A 23,968-nucleotide genomic window follows, 5' to 3' on the forward strand; every position below is an offset into this window, starting at 1 on the left:
TTGAGAAACAAAAATCTTACCTTCCTATGCAATCTGTACAGCTGAAAGTGCACATTATTCTCATTTTCTCACTAAATTACTATTCATTAGTTATTTGGCAAAGGAATTAAAAACTAGAAGCATGTGCACCTTAACCAAATCCCAATTTTAAAAGATAACAAGTATGAAAGGAACAGATCACAAAACTGGTAATTCCAAATATATTTTATCATAACTATTTGCCAAAATGTGCCATAATAATACATAGAAAATTTGAATTAAATACACATTCTCATCAGACCATATGAATTCACATAGTTCTATATTACATTAGGCTTTTTTCTAGTACAACATTATTAAGTTTTAACATGATGCCAACCTCCCATCAGCACTATGAAACATGAAATTACATATAGAAATGTTCCTCAAATCCTAAAAAGGATTTGATGTTTTTAAAATTATGGACTTGAAAGAGTATTTTAAATAAAGATGCAAATATGATTAACCCATTATTGTGATGGATTTCTCAATTTCCTACACTGCAAAAGGGTAGCAATGCCTTTTGCTATCATCATCTTTAGAGAATAGAAACAGGAATGATTGAAGTTTTTCCTTTTTCTTTTGACAAGCAGTCATACAGTGGGAGGCACTTCATGCCATATGGTCTGTGCCCAAGAGCAAATATTGTACTTTAATGACATCATTCACACTTGGAGACAACAAGCACAAAGCTACAGTAAATATTACCTGCGTATTTCTCTTTGACAGATTCATCCATAGACCAAAAGCAGTGATCGTAAGCAAACACCTGTCGGAAGGAGGACACCTTATAAAAACTGTTGCTAAATCAAACACATCCAAATTTTGACAGCATTGTATTATGTTGGCTAACATTGTGCTCCTCAGGGCATTCTGAGCATAATATATATTGCTGCAGAATTACTTATATTCTATGAGTTTGAAGCCTAAACAAATAGTGCATCTTCTTACCCTGCCAATACCTAAAGGGGCTGAAGAAAGCTGGAGAGGGACTTTTGACAAGGGTCTGTAGGGATAGGACAATGGGGAAAGGCTTTAAACCGACAGACGGGACATTTAGATTCGATATTAGGCAGAAGTTCTTCCCTGTGAGGGTGGTGAGGCCCTGGCACAGGTTGCTCAGAGAAGCTGTGGCTGCCCCATCCCTGGCAGTGTTCAAGGCCAGGTTGGATGGGGCTTGAAGCAACCTGGTCTAGTGGAAGGTGTCCCTGGATGAGCTTTAAGGTCCTTTACAACCCAAACCATTCTGTGATTCCATGATTATCCCATATGCCAGCCTGTTTCTTGCTTTATTTCTGACTCTCTACTGTGTAAATCCTATTCCATGTTCTCCAAAAGTTTTCCATGTGGAAAGCCAGTGGATGTCAAGGAGCTCTTCTTATCTTCCTCTAAACCCACCCTTGCAATTCATTTTTCACAAGACTTTCTACTCTACAAAATGACAGATGTCCTCTGGCTGCTCCTGCCTACCATCTCCCCATGTCTCCCATGTACATAAATTAAAAACACACCTTAGGGTAGGCATCTCTCTATGTAGAAGAGAAGTAGGTCATCACCAAAGTGTAAGACTTATAAAGACCAACATAGAGCAATTTATAGTGCTACTGTTCTTGTGATAAAACTAAACTTTTTAAATAGAGAAGTTTCAATTTGATAAAACCAAACTTTTTAAATAGAGAATTTCAATCCATTCAAAATGCACAGGCACTTTTCATCATTAAAGCTTAACTGCAATAAGACAGCGTGTATTTTGGGACAGATGTTTGCAAAAAAAAAAAACTCTCCACGGTATGGATTTGCAAGAAAAAAACAAAAATCAGGGTAATGTTTGACCTATAGTCACATGGGCAAAATTTATTCTGTAGGAGAAAGGAAAAGGGAAGTGCAACGTGTTGCCTTTTGGCTGTTTATTTCTCCTAAAGCTTCATGAAGGCTGCTCTTTCCCTTTCAGCACTGCACATTCACCTTCCGAACCTGCATTCTAAAATTTCATTTCATCTGTTAACACGTTTTTAAGTTCCATTTTAGTAGAGATGAAACAAATCTTGATCAAGTATTTCAACTAAAATAGTTAGAAAAATAACGCAAGAGTTGAAAATCCATACTATCAACACATCCCAACTTACTACCTACATTTATGAAAATGCTTAATATAGAAAAATCCTTGAAATTTTAATTTTGTGTTTTGCTTTGTTTTTTTTCCCTATACTATGTTAACATCCCTGCATGAAGAGATAAAAGTGAGTTAACTTTATATCCTCCGAGGAAACAATAGCTTGTTTATTTAAAATTAAGGGTTTTTTTATTCTTTGAGTTCATTGTACAATTAAACATGCTATTATAACATCCCAGGCCTTAATAAAACTATTAGCTATAAAATATTGGCTTAATAAAATATTGGCTATAGGACCACATCAATAAAGCTGAATCCTGATATGCTAGGGTAGAGATTGACGTCTTCATACAAAGTACAAAGTTATGGGATCATGAGCTGTAAAAGCAAAATGAGTTTGCTTTAACACAAATATCAGAAAATGCTTTTAAAAGCCCACAAACAACAAGGAGTCCTCCATTCACAGTCTGTAATGCTGAGCATGTATGTTCTCATTTGTTCCTGTGACTCATTATTTGGCAGAGGCTGTACAGTGCTCTTCTGCAGCAAGGAGATGCTTTAAGTTTCTTTCTCAACAGCTGATTAACTACAGAGCTGTTTTGTCAAAATGCTTTTAATATTTGGATAACCCAAGGCTGAATAAGTGATACAACAATTTTCACACACTGACTTAATGTGCACTAAAAGCCTTTACCTTTGGTTGGGTCCTGCTGTTCCCCAAAGCATCAGGAGCAGAAAGGATTTGATACAGGGTTGGGGGAAGAAAGACAAAAGAAAAAACAAACTGTTAGTTGCAGTGATTGTAGCATAACTGCTCTATCATTAATGCCTCATCACTAGAGAGCTGTATTTAAAAAAATCATTTCTCTCCTAAGATCTCCCCTTGCTTACAGATTCTAAGTCACTTTATAAACCAATGCTCATCTCTTTTCAGGAGTAAGATTTGAGATGTTGCTCTGAATAAGTTGATTTTTAACTCTAAAGCTACTGATTTTCCTCATGCTGCCACCATCTCTTCCTCATTCACTCCCAGTTTTTTTTTTCTTCTTGTGACACTTCTCTCTCTAGCTTTGTGGGTGTTACTGTCTCTTAAAACAAAGCACCCAGGCAACGTAAAAATTTCCAAAACCACTTGAACAGGAACTTCAGATACGTTATTCAAGAGGAAATTTCAGAGTCCAACCTGTGGACTTGCCCAACTCAGCTCTCTCATGGCTGCTGGGACCACAGAGCAAACAGTTGTTTCCTTTAAAAGCAGGAGCAGAGACTAGCAATACCTTTTATCTGTTATGTGCATAATTTAAAAGTTTGGTTAGGGTTTTTTGCTTGATTTTAAACAGCAATTACAAAATTACTGGAGTGATCTTTAAAATAACGGCACAGCATCAGTCAATGCCCTGAGAGCAGGTTACGCAGCCTCCCCTTTACAGAAGACAGAAGAATGCAGCAAACGCATAACAAAGGAGCGGTATCTCTCCTTGTCCTGGACCTTCTAAATGAGATTAAGAAGCTCTTGACATCAGTAACAAGTGAAGTCTTCTGACAAGCATCACTGATTTCTTTTGAACAGAGCAGGAGAAAGACATGGGAGCCATGTAAGATTACCCTCAGAGTTCTTGCTGCTCCGATGGGTTGAGAAGCAAGTTTAAAAATAGTAATTTCTTAGCACCATCTCTCAAAAATAATTATTTATTAAGCAAGTCCATCATCTCTTTTTACTCATGCTTGGATCTAATATGCGTATCTGTATGACATAACAGGAACAACAGTGACTTTGGATAGCAGTCAGCGTAACCAGCTGTGCTAGATGACTATGTAAGCCAAGGTTGCCCCACTCATTCAAGCAACAGTCATTCAATGCAGGGTCATTCAAGTAAGCAGCGACAACATGCACCCTGCACCTGGCTAACTGAATAGAAGCTCTTCCAAGATCCTCAGCAGCATGCTTGCTGCAGACTCTTAACTGTTGCTTCTGGGTGAGTTATAGATATGGAGGTGCACTGATGGAGTCTCCTTCACCAGGGCTTTGATATCAACAGAGAACACCAGAGAGCACCTCTGGATCTTTGGCTGTGGCTACCCCATACGTGGAAGTGCTCAGGGCCAGGTTGGATAGGCCTGGGAGCAATCTGGTCTAGTGGAAGCCACCCCTGCCTGTGGCAGAGGAGTGGAACTAGATGATCTTTAAGGTCCCCTCCAACCCAAACCCATTCTGTCATCATTCAAAGACAGATGCAAGAGGATTTGGTTGGCTTTCTGTGCTCTAAAATGCTAGTGGAGTGCTTTGCTGAAGGACTTCACTTGTAAACTCCTGCTTACAAGGCAGTCTTATTCCTGTTCCTACAGGAAGACCATTGTTGTAAAATAAGAATAGCAAGCCTAGATTTGAGTTTGAGTTCAGCACTCAGAGATGTGACACTGCTCTTAATTCAGCAAGAGGTAGCGCTCATATTGTCCAGCCCAGTCCCAAGGCAGGATTATAATGTGGCAATGCATCCTCAATACAGGATGTATTATTGAGTATTTGGATTAAAATAGCAACAAGGATATAATCTCAGAAGTCCTATCACAGATACATTTTTAAGAGGATGTTAGGCTCTGTAAATCACGAAGCTTAATTCAGACTAAAGGTCTTAAAGTAAGTATCGAATTTTCTAAAGAGCTGCACAAACACACAAACCCATGTTTTACAGCCTCACCTAATCCCAACACAAGCAAAAGGAAGCCCTACATCTAAGAAACCCAGCATACAGCATTTAGGATACAGCAGAGACATCTAGAGCTGTAGTTTGTTCTGTGTACTTTACGCCAAGAACAGAATAAATCAGGCAAGTTTTTCCCTAAGGAAAGCATTAACAGTGCACACTGTATTATGCAGCATTGTGCTGAGCATGTACGAACCCATCACTGCAGCAGCTGCGATAGCTGGGCCCAGAAATCCATGAAAAGATCTTCAGCCTGATTCAAAATCCCATAGCAAATCACTGCACCCACAGCAGCCTGCTTAGCTACAAGCACAGATGAGAAGTGCTGGGTGTTTAGAGGCTCCATGCCCAAGTACGGCGCATTGCTAGAGTTCATCTCAGCAGTGGTGAAAAAGTAAACACCAAGCTACAGCATCACCTTCAGAGCAGGGAAGTATCTCCTACAACAACACCACAGATGATGGCAAAGTATGCAAAGAACATTTTCTATGGTTCAGAGTGGCATTAGCAAAAAACATCCAGAGGATCCTAATACTGACAACTTGTAACTGTAATGAATAGTAAAGAATTGGAGTAGTTCTAAAGCAGAAAAGATCATGTAGTGTTGTGTTACCTGCAAACTGCTCACACAAAAACCCACATCCAAACCAGCATCTGCAAGGTAGAGGGTGAAAAGGAGCACAAGGCACAGTGATTGTGGCAGGACTCAAAGCACCAGCCAGTGGCTATCCAGATGTTACCACGACCAACAAGGCCATTTCAGAGGTGAGGGCAAGACTTGGTTTTGCTCTTCTGCTGGCAGGCTGCAATTTACCTCTATCTCAGATGCAGCAGAAACATCCAGGACAGGAAGGGAAAACTTATCTTCTAGGTACTGAAGAATGTCACTAAGATGTACTCAGCTACATATGTTCACCTGAATCAAGACTGACAGGAATTCCCTCCGCCAGCTCCCCTTTCCTCTTTTTTCAACTTGCTGTCGAATGGAAGAAGGTGGAATCTAATGTATCTAAGGTTTCTAAAAGTAAAAAAAGGAGAAAGAGAATACTCTAAAAAACCTGCCTACGTTTATTACTATTTTGTTTGTTGCAGCCAAGTGAATATACATGCTGTCTCGAGAGTGAAGACATGCAGCCATGAGTAATTATTTTTAAGCTAGCTCTTACACAGTATAAGCTTCTTCATCAGGACATATTTGGTTTCCTATGAAAATGCTAGTGGTTTCACAGACCTCAGGCACAGTTTAAACACCAGACAGAAACAGAACAGCTCCCAGCTGAGACCACCAGCACATAATTCTATGTCCAACACCACTACCACGTCTGTTTTTTAAAAAGTAATAGGATACCCAATTGAATTACAGAATGTTTTGGGATGGAAGGGAGCTTAAACCTCCGCTTTCTCAGCCTATCGCCATAGCAGAAGTGCTCCAGCTCTCAGAGCACCTTTGTGGCCTCCTCTGGACTTGTTCCAAAAGCTCCATGTCCTTTTGGATGCAGGACTGCAGGAGGGGTCTCACCAGAGCAGAGCAGAGGCAAAGAATCCCCTCCCTCGACCTGCTGGTCACACTGCTGGTGATGCAGCCCAGGACACGGTTGGTTTCTGGGCTCAAGCTCACACTGCTGGGTCATGTTGAGCTTCTCCTTGACCAACACCCCCACGTCCTTCTCCTCAGGGCTGCTCTGAATCCAGTGTCTGCCCAGCCTGTGTTTGTGCTTGGGATTGCCCCCAGGTGCAGAACCTTGCACTTGGCCTTGTTGAATTTGATGAGGTACTCATGGGTCCACCTCTTTAGCTTGTCAAGGTCCCTCTGGATGGCATCTCTTTCCTCCAACATGTCAAATGCACCAGACAGCTTGATGTGTGGTTAATAATAGTTAAACTATATATTTGAGCACGATAATCTACTCTGTTCAGCATCAGCTATTAGCACTATTTTAATAACATTTTAAATGAAATTTTACTCTGGCTTTCCATGTTCAAAAGGAGAGGGAAGGTAAAGTGACCTTAAGTATATCTGAGATTCTGCATATCGCATGGGGAAAATGCCACAGCAAATGAGGTGAAACATTACTGGGAAGATGCAAGGACAGCTCAGACCTTATCTGTTCTGTTTGGCTGACCCAGCAGCTCAGAGATAGCGGCCAGCTGGCAAATCAGCACATGCTCTAAATCAGTCACAGCACATCTTGCTTTTTGCCTGAATCACAAATGGGCAGATGGGGCAAACAGGAGGAGAAAGGTGGGAGGCGGCATGCCAGAAAAAAGGGAAAAGAGGTAGAGAGGCACTAGGACAGGATTTGACAAGCCAGACTACATTTTTTCTGTTCTGTTTTTTTTTTCTTTTTTAAAAGAACATTACCTATGCTGACAGTGACCACAATGACATCCAAACTATAAATTTGGTTCATACTGCTCAGTGGCACAAGGCTATGCTGAATTTACAGAATTGGAACACAGCATTTTACCATTTGCTTCTGGAATAGTGAAACAGAATGAGAATTTGCAGGTTAAAAAAAAAAGGGGGGGGGAAGGAACAATTCCAACAATAACTATGAATTAAGAAAGTCTCAGCAAATCTCCAGAAATGCTTACTGCTTTCCACTTTCAATCTTCCATAACCACTGCAAAAACAAGCATATCAAATTCCAATATAATAAGTACTGTTTCATGCCCTCAAGCAGGAACTGCTTTCAGGAACTAGAAAGCAACTAAAACTAGAAAAACATACTGATAGGCAAAAACTACTTGGGGTTTAACAGCAGAAATGCATATCTCCCAGCTCTGTAAAGCCACATATTCATGCTCCCATCAGAGTTAGTTTGCCTTAAATCAATTTGTACTCACACACATTAAAAAAGCTGGCATTATGTGTCATCACAATTTATCCTTCAGCTGCAGGAACAATTCCACTTTGTGGCAAGTTTATTTTTTTTAAGTTTGTACAGATATAGTGCAAACCACTGTGTTTCTGACACTTCTTAAATCTATTACCAGGTAAACTATTCATACCCCCAGTCACAGACCCTGTCAGAACACTCACAGCTATAGACACCAACTAGAGTTCTGCATCCAGCTGTGTGCTCCCCAGCACAAGAGGAACAAGGAGCTGTTGGAATGAGTCCAGAGGAGGCTGCAAAGAGGCTCCAAGGCCTCTCTTTGAGAGAGCTGTACTTGCTCAGCCTGGAGAAGGCTCTGGGAAGACCTTATCATGGCCTTTCAATAACTAAAGAGGGCCTACAAGAAGTCTGAAGAGGGATTTTTTTGCAAGGGCAAGTAGCAATAGGACAAGGGGGAATAAGTTTCCCCTCTGTCAGGTTAAAGTTACATGAGATATTAGAAAGAAGCTCTTCCCTGTGATGGTAGTATGACATTGGAACAGGTTGCTCAGAGAAGCAGTGGCTGCCCCATCCTTAGCAGGCCAGGTTGGATGGGGCTTTGAGCAAACTGGTCTAGTGGAAGGTGTTCCTGCCCATGGAAGGGGGGTTGGAACTGGATGAGCTTTAAGGTCCCTTCCAACCCAAACTGTTATGTGAAAATACGAGCCATGACGCCTGCTCTACACTTTCAAGCAAATCTGGAAGAGAAATGCCCTGCTACAACTTTACCTTAACTCTCGCTCACTGCACACAAAAGGACAAGCAGCCCCAGGTATGTTCTCAGTATTGAGTCCAAGGAAAGAAAGTCCAGCATAGCACCTAGAGGACAAATGGCAGATGGCCTCCACAGGTCCCTTCCAGCCATAACCATTCCGTGATTCTGAGATTTTATTACTAATATCTTGCAGATAAAAGCAACACAATCACTATGCCAGGTTCTGACACAAACACACAACTGCATCATGTATCACCTACTCCCCATAACTAAATAACTAATGCAACACATGTAGGCCAAGTGGTATTAAAATGTTGAGTCCCACTGGAGTCCAGTTCCTCCATGGTATCCTCCAATTAATGCTGTTCTTATGGAGTCTTGATTTTACCTCCGCAGCAATACTGAGCTCTTTGAGAGAAAAGCAAACTGCCCTATTTCAGAAAAAGTTTTTTTGTTAACAGAAACAGTCTCTTTAAAACAAAATCCCTACATTCGTCAAAGAAAATCTGAAAGAGCATACACAGTTCAAAGCCTAAAAGGAACAAAAGTAATCGCTGTTACTTGGAAAATTCCTCCAGTGCTCCAAGGCATTCCAGGCATAGTTGGTGGTTACTTAGTTTCTACTGACAAAACTAATTTTTGCCAGCTCACTCAGAAAAAAAAAGAAAAAAAACACAACCGAACCCCAAGAACTCCAGCTGAACAGCAGCTTTGTGGGTTTGGAGTGTTTCTACTTGGAGCTAAACTTTCAGTATTGCCAGTATAATAACTTGCTTAGACCTGACCACATTCAAGTGGTGCATGATGTATTGCATAAAGCTGGTGTTATGACAAGGGGATTACAACTTTACCCTTTTGTTTGTAAACACTTAGATGTCAGGATACCATTGTGTTCTAGAGAATATTTGGTGAACAGCCAGTACACAAACTTTCAATTACTATTGTGAACTTATTCACAGTTTTTTAATAGAGCCTCATGTAGCTATCATTTTATAATGATGGGAGGGAGGAAAGAAGCCCTCTTATGATTTGGCAGCCTATTAACTTGACCAATAGATCTCCACAAGAAAACATGATGGTCCTAGCCCTGGAATTTGGCAAAAAAGCCAGACTAAAGCCAAAACACAGCACCACACCAGCTACTAGGATGAAAAATAACAGAGCTGAAACCAGGACTCACTATCAGTTCTATTTTCTGTCAATACACAGAATGTAATCTGCAATTAATGCCTAAATTGTGTTATGAAGCCCCAGTTTCAGAATAGCTACCACTTTGAATGTTTTTATTTTTTAGGGTTTTTTTGTGAGCAACTTGACAGTTCACCACACAACACAGAGTGCAGCTGGTGTAATGTAAAGGTAAGCTGCAGAGAACAAAACTGTGTTTAGAGCTCCTTAACTCCAGCTTCTTCATAGTAAGGTTTTGAAATGCCTATTTTAAAAATGCAGGGTTTTTTTTTCTTGTGTGGCAGGTGGGATTTAGGAGACTTTATGATAACCACCATGAACAATTAAGCTTCTTCAGCTCTGAGATTAAATACACCAAAAGCACATTCACAAAACAATTGGAAAATTATTTCAAACAGAAAGAGAAACTTTATCATAAATTTAATACAGATTTTTTTATTTGTGAGGCCTTTCTAGTGTCAAATAGCCATGCCCACTTTTGCAGCCTTCTGTCTAGAAAAGTGCTTTCGACTTCTGTGTGTGTATTTACGGCAGCGCTACCAGGGCAGAGGACCTGTCACCTGGTCTCTTGGGGAAAAAGGAAAATGTCTCAAAGCAACTTTTCCCTGTCTGTTTTCAGTGCGTTAAAGCAGTCTAGAGCAGTATTTTGGAAAGATTTGTCTCACTATTCTCACTTGAAAGTGATCTCAAGGCTTACTGCAATTCCTTGTTGCAAGATGGTTTTTCCTACAGACTCAGCAAAAGGGTAGAAGTTGGAAACAAGCCAAACCAGTGCCAGTACCTCCTCCACCAATAGGAACTGCACCAGACAAACTCCCCAGGCACTTCCCTGCTCACTTCCCTTGTACAGGATTTGGGAACTGTCAACACTCCTTCACTTCACACAGAAAAACATGCTGACATCCAGAGACACTTCTAAGGGCAGTCTAATGGCAGCTGGAAGTAGAAAGTAAAGGTGGGAAAGAGGGGTGGCAGGAAAGAGGAGTACTTTTGGAGCACCTAGGAATGAGAACAAATTTTTTTTAATCCCTGAAAGGGTATTTTAAAAACTCCTTTTGTAGACAAAGCAGATGTATCATCCAATTCATAAACTCATTATTGCCTCTACTTTAAACCTTCTTGAATTTGTCTTCCTTGAAAATACAAATACATCATCCAGAACCATTCTGGAAGCGTTGATTGTTGGGTTTTTTTTCCCCGGCAACCCATTTTTATTTACGCACATATACCTAGCTGTACACAAGTGTGTGCATCCATTCAGTATCCTCTGACAAAAAAAAAAAAATAAAAAAATCAACAATATACTCCAGCACCTCTCTGCTTCAAACAAGGAAGAGAAAAAGAGAACAGTCCATGATTAAGAGCAAGAGCCATTTGCAGGAGTAGGAGTGAATCTGCAGCCATGGGGGTTCCAAGCCTCCAGAGTAGCCCTCAAGCTTTCCACCCTCATAGGAAGCAGGCAATCACTGCAAGTTACACCAATTACTGCAAGAACTCTTCAACCCAGGGAAACAAATGATTCACTGAGAACTTTCAGAAAATTTTGGGAATGTTGTCTACTTCTTTTAGATACTAACTCCCTCTAAACACAGTGTGTAGAAGAGGTGCCTCTCCTATGCTTAAATTTTTAATAGAGATTTTTTTTAATTTTAATTAAATGCATACTTGCTATTTCCCTTCCACTCAATTACTTAGGCCATGAAGCAGCTCTATAGTATAACACCCACCACTATACACTTCCTTCTGTACAGACCACATCCCCAGAGAACTTACAGTCATTTCTCTCATGATTGTCCATGTAATTTATGTTAGATAATCACAGAGACTGCAACTCAGGAGATACCTTCCAGCTTGGTCTAAATAACAAATCAAACTACCCTTTCCATGTGGTAAGTCAATTCATGGACTGTTTTGAATCCAACTCCAAATTAGGGACTCAAGCCGTATTTAAAACTACATACATACACTTGAAATCACAAATGACGTTGATCTGATCGTGTATGGGGAGGAGGGAGAAGACAGGAGCTGTAGGCAAGAAGTGTGGGTCATCAGCATATAAATTATTTGTCTTTCCTTCATAGTTCATTAACTGCCTGGATTTCCTTACATCAGAACACGCATTTCACGATCACAGAGATAAGCCAGAGATTGTTGCACAATGTCTACATACTCTCAACTCAAACCACCCATTGACATCCAAGGAGCCTGCAAGGTGAAAGAACAGCACAATGTATCGGAACCACTTGAGTAAAGACAGAATCCAAGCACGGCAGCTTGTCAAGACACTGGCATCTCAAAAAGAGCACTTCAAAAAACATACATTAGAAGTCTCAAACTTTCAGCTATAGTAAAATCAGTGTTTGATCTCTCTCAAAAAAAGCTTGTCATACTTTCACTCTTCCCAAGAACACAGACTACATAACTTCCCTCCCACAGTCATCTCTTTCAATACTGTCTATATTCACCCAACCCATTTTAGCAAACTTGACTGATAACATGAAGATACGGCAGCAGTCAATATCCCTGTCACCACCCCTGGAGTTATTCAAAAGACGTGTAAACATGGTCCTCCTTAGGGACATGGTTTAGTGGTGGGCTTGGCAGTGCTGGGTTAACAGTTGGACTTGATCTCAAGGGTCTTTTCCAACCTAAATATGATTCCAGTATCCACTTTGACATTTCCCATATGCTGAATGCCAACAGAAATTTGACGCATTTTGGCATGCACCAATATACTACTTTTTCTTCAGGAAGATTTCAAGCCCAGCATTCTATTTATGCAAACTCACTCATACAGTTCAGCAGATGCAAGATTACAGTTCTGCCATGAACAACGTTAAGAAGGGATTGCTTTCTCCACCTACTCGTATCCTCACTACAGAAAGCAGGAGTTACTATCTGTTGTCATTTTCCCAAATTATAATGAGCTTTTAGGACTGAAATCTTACTACTAGAGTACTTGGCATGAGGAAATAAGTAAAATATTTGCCCAGAGAAACTAAGACTAGAAAGAACCATCAAGACAAGCAGCCTAGATCCCTCCATAGCCCCTCTGACTACTGCTTTTCAGGGTAACGTTTTTGCACCAAGCTGCTCTTCTGCCTGACCTAGAAAGAAATCCTTATCCTCACTGTACATTCAAATCAGCTGTTGTTTTCCCAGCACAAGGATGGTAAATAATCTATAATTGACCTGTTTGCTCAGAAGCAAAGGGAAAATACAGCATATTATGAAAATTACAGGCCAGCCTTCACCATGACAGCTCAGATCCCATGTCCTGTATATGTCTTACTAATGGCTCCAGACTGCTGAAAAAATGTCATAGTGCTCTAGGCAGAATTAAACTTGCTTAAATCTAGAATTGCATAAAAGCAGTGCATCAAGAACATGTTCTGAAGGCAGAAAAAAAAAAAAAAAAACAAACCAAAACAAAACAAACAAAAAAAAACCCAAACATCTCTGGAGTGAAAAGGAAAGACATATTCAGCTTGTGGGCACACAATGCATGCAGTGAAGCCAAGGTGCAGCTGAATGTACAGCTACAAGACAGAAAGCTGAAGGTGCAGCAGTCCTTGGCTACCAGACTAAAATACTGCTTCTATATCCAGCACTTCCATTTCTTGCTCTCCGAAAAATATCAATTTCTTCAGTATTTGGGGGTAAAGCCCAACTATTTCTTCCTAAATAAGTGCTACTGATTCACCACAACATTCCTCTGTGCCTCTAAATTTCCTAAATTCATCTTTTGTCCACATGATGAATTTACACATCTGCTTTGTCTATTCTTCTCCCTCCCACCTCAACAAATCACTGTGGTCACTTTTAAACGTAGGAAATATTTTGTGAGCTATTCCTCAGTCAACACACCACATAACTATTTCAAAGCACTGCAGTTCTTTCATGCCCATTGTGTTCCAACTGAAAGCTCTCATTTGGGAAATCAGATAATCCTGAAGTATTTAATGGGGAAGGTAATTTTGAATAAGCTTTAATTCCCTACTTCTTGTTCCAGTGATCTTTATTTATTCTTGTGTACAAAAAAATCCCTTAAACACTTCTACCAACACCCTTCACCTCCAAAACCCAATCTGGCAGTTGCTTTAGTGCTTGTATATTACTATTTATGATTTATTCATGCTGGGAAAAAATAAGAATCAGTAACAGGCGTTAGCAAAGAAGTATGACTGGTAGTACCAACTGCAGAAGCCACAATGTAGACAGTGTAAAAGCATCTGACCACAAACTAATTCCAAAGTTAGCTAGCTGGAATAGGCATTGCAACTGGGGATGGCAAAGCTATGCATAATTTTTGGCTGACAAAACATTATTCCAGAGACTATGGCCTGCAGCGCTGTAAGAAGCAATCAAGGATTAAGTTATCATTTCACAGCTCTGGCAAGAGAACTCAGATATTTAGCAAGGTGAAACATGCACTGTGCACCATCAGTTATCCTTTTTATCCAAATAAATTGTGTCAGACTAAATCCTGCCATGTACTTCCCTGCCAACCAATCTCCTGGGCTCTGGACACTGGCCAATGACTCATTCATTCTTGCCAGCTCTCGTGTTATCCCAAGGCAGGGTAAAGATGTGTTTGTACCGAGGATATAATTCCCACCCTACAGCAGATTGACAGGAGACCGTTCCTAGCACTCTTATTAGGTACCTAAAAAGCGCAAACATGAGTCCTTCAGTGAGTCACTAACTTTATATCACATATACCACACCATACCTGAATAAGGGATGCAGGGCTTGTAGATGAGAAGTTATGCCCCACAGGTTTTCAGCAGATTTCACTAAGTCTTTCAAAGGGAATTCAGGTAAATCCAGCAGCACTGGCAGCAAATCTTCCCCCAGCAGCTTTGAAGCCCCTACAGGCCAAGGTCAGAGGCACTGCTAAATGTGCAGCAGCTGCCAAACAGATTTTTTCCTTCCTCACTCTTATCACTAATTACTTCTAAGAGCATCCCCAAGCAACACCATCTATTCGCTTCCTGCACTGCTCTTGAACACAGAGCTGTTTATCTCCCCAGCATGCCTTTTCTTTTGAAATCCCTTTCGGCACCTCTCCCTCAAAGAAAACCCCAAAGAACCCAAAAGGCAACCCTAAAAGGAGCCTTAAACCCTTTCATAAACTGTTCCTGGAGCAAAAACTGTTTATGACTGTAGATACATAACAAAAAAAGTCTTTTTCATGATGTTATGTGTGCCATACTACATGCAGTTCAGGCCAATTAAAGGTTCATTGTATGTTCAATTGTCCTGTGCTGCGAGAATGCAGATTTAAGTAGCTACTCACACACTGATACAATGTAAGACCACAAAATAAGGAAAATAGCACATAGAGCAGGGAACCGGAGCTGGCCAACAAAAATCTCTGCACCAGGAGCCACATATGAACGAGCCACCATGTCTAAATGTGTAATAACTGCAGGGCAGATCCTATGCTAGTTGTGAATTCAAAGCTCAGAACCTTTTTCTGGACTAAAGCATCTACGATGTCCATCCTGGATGGCGACAACAGTCATTTGGCTTTTCTGTAAACTCTGCCATAATAAACTGGCTTTTTAGAAAGTCCTAATGAACAAAACTATCAATTACCCAGAAAGTGAGACCTAAGTGCTGGTTCCCACTGCCAGGAATGATTAATATAAAATGCATACTCAGGCACTGCAGAAAAAGAAATAACTCCATTCTCATCACTGATCATGAGAACAGCTTGTGACCTGGTGGTACAGGGATAAAGCAAAAGTTTCTGTGTCACCAGTCAATCCTGCCATAAAGCATTGTAATTAAAGAAGGAAAACCCCTCACAATAATCCAGAAAAGCAGTCACATTTCCTTGTTGTAGTCTAATGACATTTCTAGCTCCTACTTCTGAATTCTCCACCTAAATACGCATCCTTGTTAAAATAATTCTACCATCACTAGAAGACCACATTTTAACCAAATACTATGTAATTTCTTTGTGAAGCGTATGTGGATGTAGCCTATGTTCTATATGGGTTTTGTTACATTCTGGGCACAGTACTCTCTGAAGAAGCTGAAATTCTAAAAGTACAAAAACTTAAACCAAGTAAAAGATAAAAAGTCATCTCCAACCTAAAATCTGACCTGTTTACCTCCCCACACTGCTCTTTTGTTCCACAGTAGCTACCAGCACCGAACACTTGCTAGCAGCTGGTTTCACTTAAATCTCTCTTTCCCTTTTCCAATGATCTATTTGGGAGACAAAATGTGGTACGTGCTATGTGGAAAGTGTTCCCTTATTCTGTGGTCTCAGTGACTATTTCAGTGATAGCATGATAGCTCACATACACAGTTAAGGAGTCATTCATTCTCCTGAAAAAAAAACAACACAAAGGTAGTATCACATAAACTCCCAATGCCAAGTTTGCATTGCAAAGAAGCTATTTTAAGTCTGCAAGTGCAGGCTACACAGCTAGTTGCTGGTATTCATAAACAGTAATGAGATGTCAGTCTTTCATGTGTACTGAAAGGAGTCAAATGACGGTTTCTGCTGAATACTAACTTTGAACTCCCAGATTGCCTGCTGGTTGTCTCTTCTAACTGAAGTGTCTTGCTTTTAGATGCAAGTTGCTGCCTGCGTGACTGTGATCCATATGGGACAACATATGCAAAAACACTTCATATGACACAATTGTGATTTAGCACTGTATACAGCAGTGCCCCTATAAACAATAATAAAAGCAGATGTTTCTACATGCATCAAGAGAATCCCTTTTAATTATTTTAAACATGCACATCACCAAGAAAGGCATTATTTTTGATAATGCTAAACCAAATTCAGAGATTAGAAAGGTGCTGAACAATACCTGCAGTTCATCCTAGAGTAGAGAAGACTGCAGGAAGACCTTACAGCAGCTTCCAGCATGTAAATGGCCTGACAAGAAAGCTGGAGAGGGACTTTGGACCATGGCAGGAAAAGACATGAACAGGGGGAATGTTTTTAAACTGACAGGAAATTTAGATGAGCTCTTAGGCAGAAGTTCTTCCCTGTGAAGGTGGTGAGGCACTGGCACAGGCTGCTCAGAGAAGCTGTGGCTGCCCCATCCTGGCAGTGTTCAAGGCCAGGTTGGATGGGGCTTGGAGCAACCTGGTCTAGTGCAAGGTGTCCTGGCCAGTGGCAGGGGATTGGAACTGAATAAGCTTTAAGGTCCCTTCCAACCCAAACCTTCTGTGATTCTACGATTCTATGAATTACAAAAAGCAGTTATGAATATCTATGTTGAGGAACAGGAAGATACTGGAATTTTAACAGATGAACAGCACTGACTTACTCTCAAACAGTTTGAAGGCACTCCCTTGTATCACCCATACTGTGTTTCTCTAAATCCAAAAGACATCAGGCCTTCTTGAGAAGCTGAAAACCAAATACTATTTTTTTTTGCTAGTTTAAGGCTATACATCTAATCCTTAACACACTTCATATAGGATGACAAAACAAGAATTGTTAATCAAATGTACTCTTAAAACGTCACTGCTGGATTCTGTGGTTACTGTCCACTCGAAGTCACACAGCAGATGTGCAGTCACACTGAAAAAAAACAACAACCCAACATAACTCAGTGTGGAATTTAAGAGTCAGATGGTATCCTTCCCATTTGTATCTTTACCATATGAAATACTGTGTAATAATAAACCACGAAGTTGTAACCAAAATATTACATCCCTTCCCAGTGAAATAGGGGGATGATTTTCAAGCTTCCATACTACATGGTACAAGCAGAGAAACTCAAATGGGTGGCAGCTGCAATGCTTTACAGTTAGACCACGTACATCAGTTAAACTCAACTGTTGTCTTTTCCATGTAGACATTTTCCTGACTATAACTGCCCCAAACAGTGCGGATGTACCAACTCAGTGGCATATCACTTCCTTACAAAACAAAACAAAACCTCCACGCGTACAAGTTGCTCACGAAAACACTAATGTCTGACCTGTTTTGGTGGGGGCTTGTAGCGGGAACAGGAAGGAGGGCTCTCCATTTGAAAGGAGGAAAAGTTATTGCATGAAAATGTACTAGTAGTCTTGTTAAAAATAGTCTACAGTGTATTTGTGGGTTAGCGGTTCCACAGAGATCACACTTTGCTCACCACTACAAATTATCACATACTCATAAAAGCAGTAACTGAAGGGAAAAAAGGAATCCCAAACCTGATTGGTTTACAAAGAAGTTTCCTATATGCCACCAGTTAGCATATATTTAAACAGCCATGCTGAAAATATGCAGCACAATGGAAGAGCCACACACGGAGCTAGTATTTTCCATCTGAACAGGGCGGGAGGAAAGAGTCAACAGCCAAAATTCTCCCTGAGAGTTGACACATTGTCTGTCTCATCTGGAGCACAGGGCTAAGATCATGCAGCCACCATGGTAAAATTACTTTAAACAGCCCTGCACATACTTTCCTTTTTCAGATTCCCTGCTCTTGCTGGCAAGAGTATCACATCAGCCATGGCAGCAATGGTTTAAGCTGTAGTGAAAAAGAAGTGATTTAGCTGTTATGCCATCTACAAATGCTTTTCAATCTTCACACACACACACACGTGATAAAGCCATATTAATTTTCTAAAGGACCTGTGAGCCCTGAAGGAACAAATTTATATCTACAGGCAGAGGACTTTATTTCTTCTGCAGACCTTTAGGGACAGTGCCTGACAGCTGTGCCCACCTCCCACAGTCAGTTCCAAAACAGCACTGGAACAAGTCTTCTGGATGTGCTAAGCTATCCTCCTTCTCCTCCTGACCGGAAGCAAGAAAGCAAAAGCTGTCAGTTTGGAGGAGATCATCCAAGGTCAGCTGCTCTAGGCTAAAGCCTGTGTTGCAAAAGAAACAATTTGTTAACAGTTGTTTTCCCCAAAACACAGCCCTGAAAACCAGTGGGTAGAAGTCATCTCTCTCCCCCAGCATTTTTTTGCAAAGGGAAAAGACTTAATAATTTACTTTGATAAAAAACACTTAATGAACGTGAGATTAACCTCTGACTTTCAGATAAAAGCTGATGGACACCATAAGAACTAAATATAACAGCTGACAATGTACATAAGAGGAAACAGAAGCAGAGGGATATTCATGTAAAGATCAGATCACATGTTACAGCTGAGTGATCTCCTCAGACACCAGGCTTCAGCACACTGGCTTTTCCTCAGCTGGAAGTTCTTTCTGAACACTGGCTCAATTTTAACAAACAAGCTAATTTACCTAATTCTGGTGTTATTCAGCTGGATCTTCGGGCAGTTTTGGATTGGGTTTTTTGTTTGTTTGGGGGTTGGTTGGGTTGGTTGGGTTTTCTTTTTGTGGTGTTTCGTTGTTGTTTGGCTGGTTTGAGGGGGAGTTCTTTGAAGCACCTTTAATTATGAGCATTGCATTCTAAGCCATGTAAACACAGTAAGACCAGAAAACTGGTCTTACGACAGTTGTGCACATATTTAGCAAAGCACATATAGAAGACAATGGAATTCGCAAGCAGCAATACTCTAAAAACATTATCCATTTCTCTACTGCATTCAGTTTCCTGTAATATTAGATGTACAGATGCCATACCCAGCAGAATAGAGGAGGATGCATTTCTAGAACCATTACAGGTGACCCAGTGCATAAAATGAACTTTAGAGATTATCAAGTTATTTGACAGCATTTAAAAGAGACAAACTCCAAGAAGCAGTAACTTCATGTGGCTTCCATACCACACACCTGCACCATTCTGCCTGCCTTTACATAAAAAGCAGTCATGAAACTAAACAAATGCAGAAAGAACATCCCAAAACTCAAAGCACTCAGATACACAGAGCAGAACAAAGACAGCTTTTTGGTAAGCCAATTTTGTACCTTCATCAACTTGACAGTATTCCTTTAACCTCGTTACTGTGCTGCAGCTAGAATAACAAAATAGACAAGATGCCTAATTACCATAATTTGGCCACTCTGGCTTATGAAATCCCCAAGTGCTCATTCATGCAGTTAATTGAATAAGTCTGTCCAAGCATAACCACAAAAACAGAAGATATGCTGGATATTCAATTTGGTCATTTTGATGCTCCAAAAAACAGGACACAGTGATAAAATTCCTCTCTACAGGTATTGCAGCTGCAGTTATTACCATATTAGAATTGTACATGCTCTTGGAATATGTATTCTATGATTTCATAACTAGGTCCCATAAAAATAAATAAATTTAAGCTGCTATTTTAAGCAGAAGATGAATAAAAGGTGTTTAAAGATCAAGCATCACTGCTAAGACATTACACCCAATTTTTAGATTAGATATTAGGAAGTTGCTCCCTGTGGGGGTGGTGAGCCCCTGGCACAGGTTGCCCAAAGAAGCTGTGGCTGCCCCATCCCTGGCAGTGCTCAAGGCCAGGTTGGACAGGGCTCAGAGCAACCTGGTCTAGTGGAAGGTGTCCCTGCCCATGGCAGTGGGTGTTGGAACTAGCTTTAGGGTCCCTTCCAACCCAAACCATCTTGTGATTCTAAGCTTCTTACCATGCCTTACTTACCAGTAGCACAAAGTGGAGTCTGCTGTCCTGATCTGCAGTATTTGCACTACCACTATGAGTTATTGCTGCTGAAACACATGTAGAATAAGCAGAGGGTATTTATCCTTGCTGGCAACCTTCACTGGCTCTAGTTATTGTAGTGTTGAATTGAGGGGGAGACAGAAATGCACTGCTGCTATTGTGCTGGTTACAGTGACCAGGAAATCAATCTCCAGGGAATAAAGCATTTTATATAAGTGGTACAATTATAAATCAAAGGGCTGAAGGTACAGTTCTCTCCCTACACCCCCAACAGACAATAATAAATCAGCATTTATGGAGGACTGGAGCAGCCCTTAGGAATGCAGCTTCACCTTCCTGGCTGATCAGACTGTCCAGGCACATAGTGCCGTACAGTTTCGGGTAGAACTGAGATAGCAAAACGAGACAGGCTATTGAAACTGTCAAGCGTCAGAGCTGGAAAGAATTCAGACAGACACTTGGCCCACACACAAGGGCTTCAAAACACAGTTTGTGTTTGGCTCTGTATTAAAAGCAAGCACCTGAAGAGACCCTCCCTTGCTTCTGACTCCCTCCTTACACATCTATTTTTTCCCCCTTGAACTTTAATTTTCCCATCAGCAATTTAATGACCGAATGCTCCCAGAGGAAGCAATTCCAAACATGCAAGTTCCCATTTATTGTTCTACAGAATGAGAGGAAAATCTAGCCTCTCCAAGTGCAACACAGCATTTGAAACATTACATTTGCCTTCCAGAGTTGAAAGGGAAAGAAATCTGTTTAAAACATGACTTGCAAAAAGAAAGGAAAATATGTTACAGGCATAAAGCTGTATTGTAAGACACTGCTTGAAAGGCTGCCAATGCTGCAATCCCCCACGTTATAAACTTGAGGAATATCTAATATTTGTTTCTTTAGCTGCCATACAGTTTCAAGTAGGATTCAGATACCAAAAGAGATTTTAAAACTCTTGGGCTCTTTTGTAAGCCATTCAAAGGTCCTAGCTTGTGTCAAGTCCAATGCTCCTTTCAGAAATCAGGCAACTGACTTAGCCAGCCTAAAAATCACTGAGCAAACCCAATAGAAATTAGCAGGGAAAAAAATTAAAATAAAGCACTTGGTATCCTCACCAAGCTATTTATTCTTCCCCAATGGAATGGTTTTTAAATTCAACTGCTAAATATATTTTTTCCAGTGACTTATGAGTGCTTAGAAGATTCAATACTAAAACCTTTCAGACACCATAGAATCACAGAATGGTTTTGTCTGGGAAGGACTTAAAGGTCATCCAGTTCCAATGCTATTGTGACAGGCAGGGACACCTTCCACTAGACAAGGTTGCTCAAAGCCCCGTCCAGCCTGGCCTTGAACACTACCAGGGATGGGGCAGCCACAGCTTCTCTGGGCAACCTGTGCCAGTGCGTCACCATCCTCACGGGGAAGAGCTTCCTATAATCTCCTCTCTGTCAGTTTAAAGCAATTCCTCCTTGTTCCATCCCTACAGGCTTGTCAAAAACCCCTCTCCATGTTCCTTTTTCGCTCCTTTAGGCACTAGAAGCTGCTCTAAGGTCTCTCTGGAGCCTTCTCTTCTCCAGGCTGAATAAGTCCAGCTCTCTCAGCCTGTCTCCATAGCGGAGGTGCTCCAGCACTTAGAACATCAATATATAGCCCTTCATAGTTCATTAGAAAGAAAATCATGGACAAGTACACATATAACCATTCCCGTACCAGATGCAAAGTAAACCTTCATTAAAAACAACCCTGCTTAATTTAACAAATAAGCCTAGCGATCATATTTATTAATGAGCAATATGCAATGAAGCAGTCTTTCAAGCCCAGTGAGCTTATTCGCTTTATGTTCTTAAACACATCCTATTGAACTATCACAGCATACTGATATGATTAAAAAAAAAAAATCTCCAGTAAAATTTTATAAACCTTAGATAAGGCAGTGTTGGGGTTTGTGAGCATGTTTGTCACCTGGTTCAGGGGCATTAACTCTGCTACCTATGCCATCAACAAAATCAATGATGATTCAAAACCAGATTACTTTAAATGTGAAGCTTTTATTATTTTTTTTATTATTTTTAAATAATAGAAAAGCATCGAGAGTCTCTTAAAGCCTCTTGCATTGTTCCCACTGTATGGATATGATAAAGGGGAACAGTAACTTATCCAAGGCTGCCTGCGCTGGCAGCAAAGGCAGAGCTCAGAGCCTTCTTTGTCCCCTCCTCCCGCTACATGCTTTATTGCCTGTCATGCCAACCTGAGGAAGAGAATTTCACAACACAACTCATTTTGTCCAGCATCTAAGGGCTTTAGAAAGAAAGCAAGGAGAGGGAGATTGCACTTAAGACCTCATAGTAATGTATTGCCCTGCCTTTTCCCACATGAAGCCTTCCTTTCAGCCACCAAATTAAATGAGGTTTGTGCACAGAGTTGTTCATACCAATATGAACAGCCTTTTGAACTGAATACAGATAAACAGAGACTTCAGGGAGGTTATCAGACATTGTCACATGGCCCATGCAAAATCTCATTTAAATGGAACTGCAAACAACTTGGAGCATATTAAAACTGAATAAATTCGATGCATCATAGCACCACAGACTGGTTTGGGTTGGAAGGGATCTTAAAGATCATCTAGTTCCAAGCCTTGCAGGGACAACTTTCACTAGACCAGGTTGCTCAAAGCCCTGTCCTCCCTGCCCTTGGTCATTACCGATTTATATCTGTGCTATGACCATACACCATACTTCCGTGTCCTCTATATATTCAGAGATATCAAAGCTGGTCAGGTTCGACAGTTAACCTGACCTTGTAGTACCAGCTGCAAAATTACACCCATCAACTTGTGTTTGGCTATCACAGCTCCTTCTGAAAAACATTCTCATTATTGCAAACAAGAGCCCACTGCTACCTGTCATAGATTGCTCCAATAGTTCATAACCGTTGCAGTTAAAAATCGTAGACTAACTCCTAATTTGTATTTCTCTAGTTTTAGGCTTTCATACACTTAGTCTTTGTCATACCCTTCCCTTCTCACAGTGCAAGTTTCCAAGATGATGACAGCATCATGCACAAGTCATGTGTTAGCACCAGCATGTGAATAACTTCACATGTACAAACCTTCAGTCTCTAAAGCTTACGGTGTGAAGACATATTTGAGCAAAACAAAATTCAGTAATGAGACAAATATCTGCTGGTAGCATGTATCTTACACAGAAATACCACATTTTATACTCAGTCCTATGACTTCCACTTCCAAATCTTTCCATTGGAGAGGTTTTGATTTGCTTATTGGAACTGAAGCAAACAATAAGCAGCTAAAGCCATTTGATACTACTGACTTAAAACTATGTTTCAAAGACTACCTGATCAAAGACTACCTGTTTTATATCATAGGAACAAATATTTTATGGTGTCATGGTTTAAGATAAAACCAGGAAATACTGAATGATTCTTAAAAAATCCCAGAATGGAAAATGCTATAGCAAAGCACAAGTATGCAAGGCTACAGCACAGAAAATGGTCTTGCTTTTACAGAATGAGTACTGCAATAGAAACCGAATCCCCTTAACTTTCAAATACCAAAGTGTAGAAATCAAGTTTTTTTTTTTTTTTTTGTTTAGCTAAATAGGCAGCATTAGTCTATCAATTCGCACTTCACATTTCTGTCAAGGAAACTGCAATACTAAAGCTCTACTTAAATAGAGAGCTCCAGACGAAGCAGCAATCAGCCTCAGACAAAATCTCCATGATATCAAAACAGTCTTGAGTGCCAGCAGACAGTATCAGCAAACAAGTGGGATAAGGTAGAACAGAATCA

General features: G+C 40.5%; 1 protein-coding gene across 7 annotated transcripts in view; it reads right to left on the bottom strand.

The window, feature by feature from the left end:
• Positions 1 to 23,968, bottom strand: part of KIF13B (kinesin family member 13B) — a 129,254-nt gene that overhangs the window by 75,892 nt on the left and 29,394 nt on the right. For 4 of the 7 annotated variants that reach the window (XM_057427700.1, XM_057427696.1, XM_057427699.1 and 1 more), the window contains exons 3-4: positions 2,826 to 2,841; positions 727 to 787 (exon numbers count right to left, since the gene is read on the bottom strand). In XM_057427700.1, the coding sequence (XP_057283683.1) occupies positions 727 to 787; positions 2,826 to 2,841 (77 nt within the window). The remainder of the gene's footprint in view (positions 1 to 726; positions 788 to 2,825; positions 2,842 to 23,968) is intronic. The other 3 variants (XM_057427701.1, XM_057427698.1, XM_057427695.1) reach the window with 1 other exon arrangement.

The sequence above is a fragment of the Pezoporus wallicus genome, unplaced genomic scaffold (genome assembly GCF_028554395.1).
Source record: "Pezoporus wallicus isolate ANWC-B61680 ecotype Strahan unplaced genomic scaffold, APGP_CSIRO_Pwel_v1 contig_6464, whole genome shotgun sequence".
NCBI lineage: Eukaryota > Metazoa > Chordata > Aves > Psittaciformes > Psittacidae > Pezoporus > Pezoporus wallicus.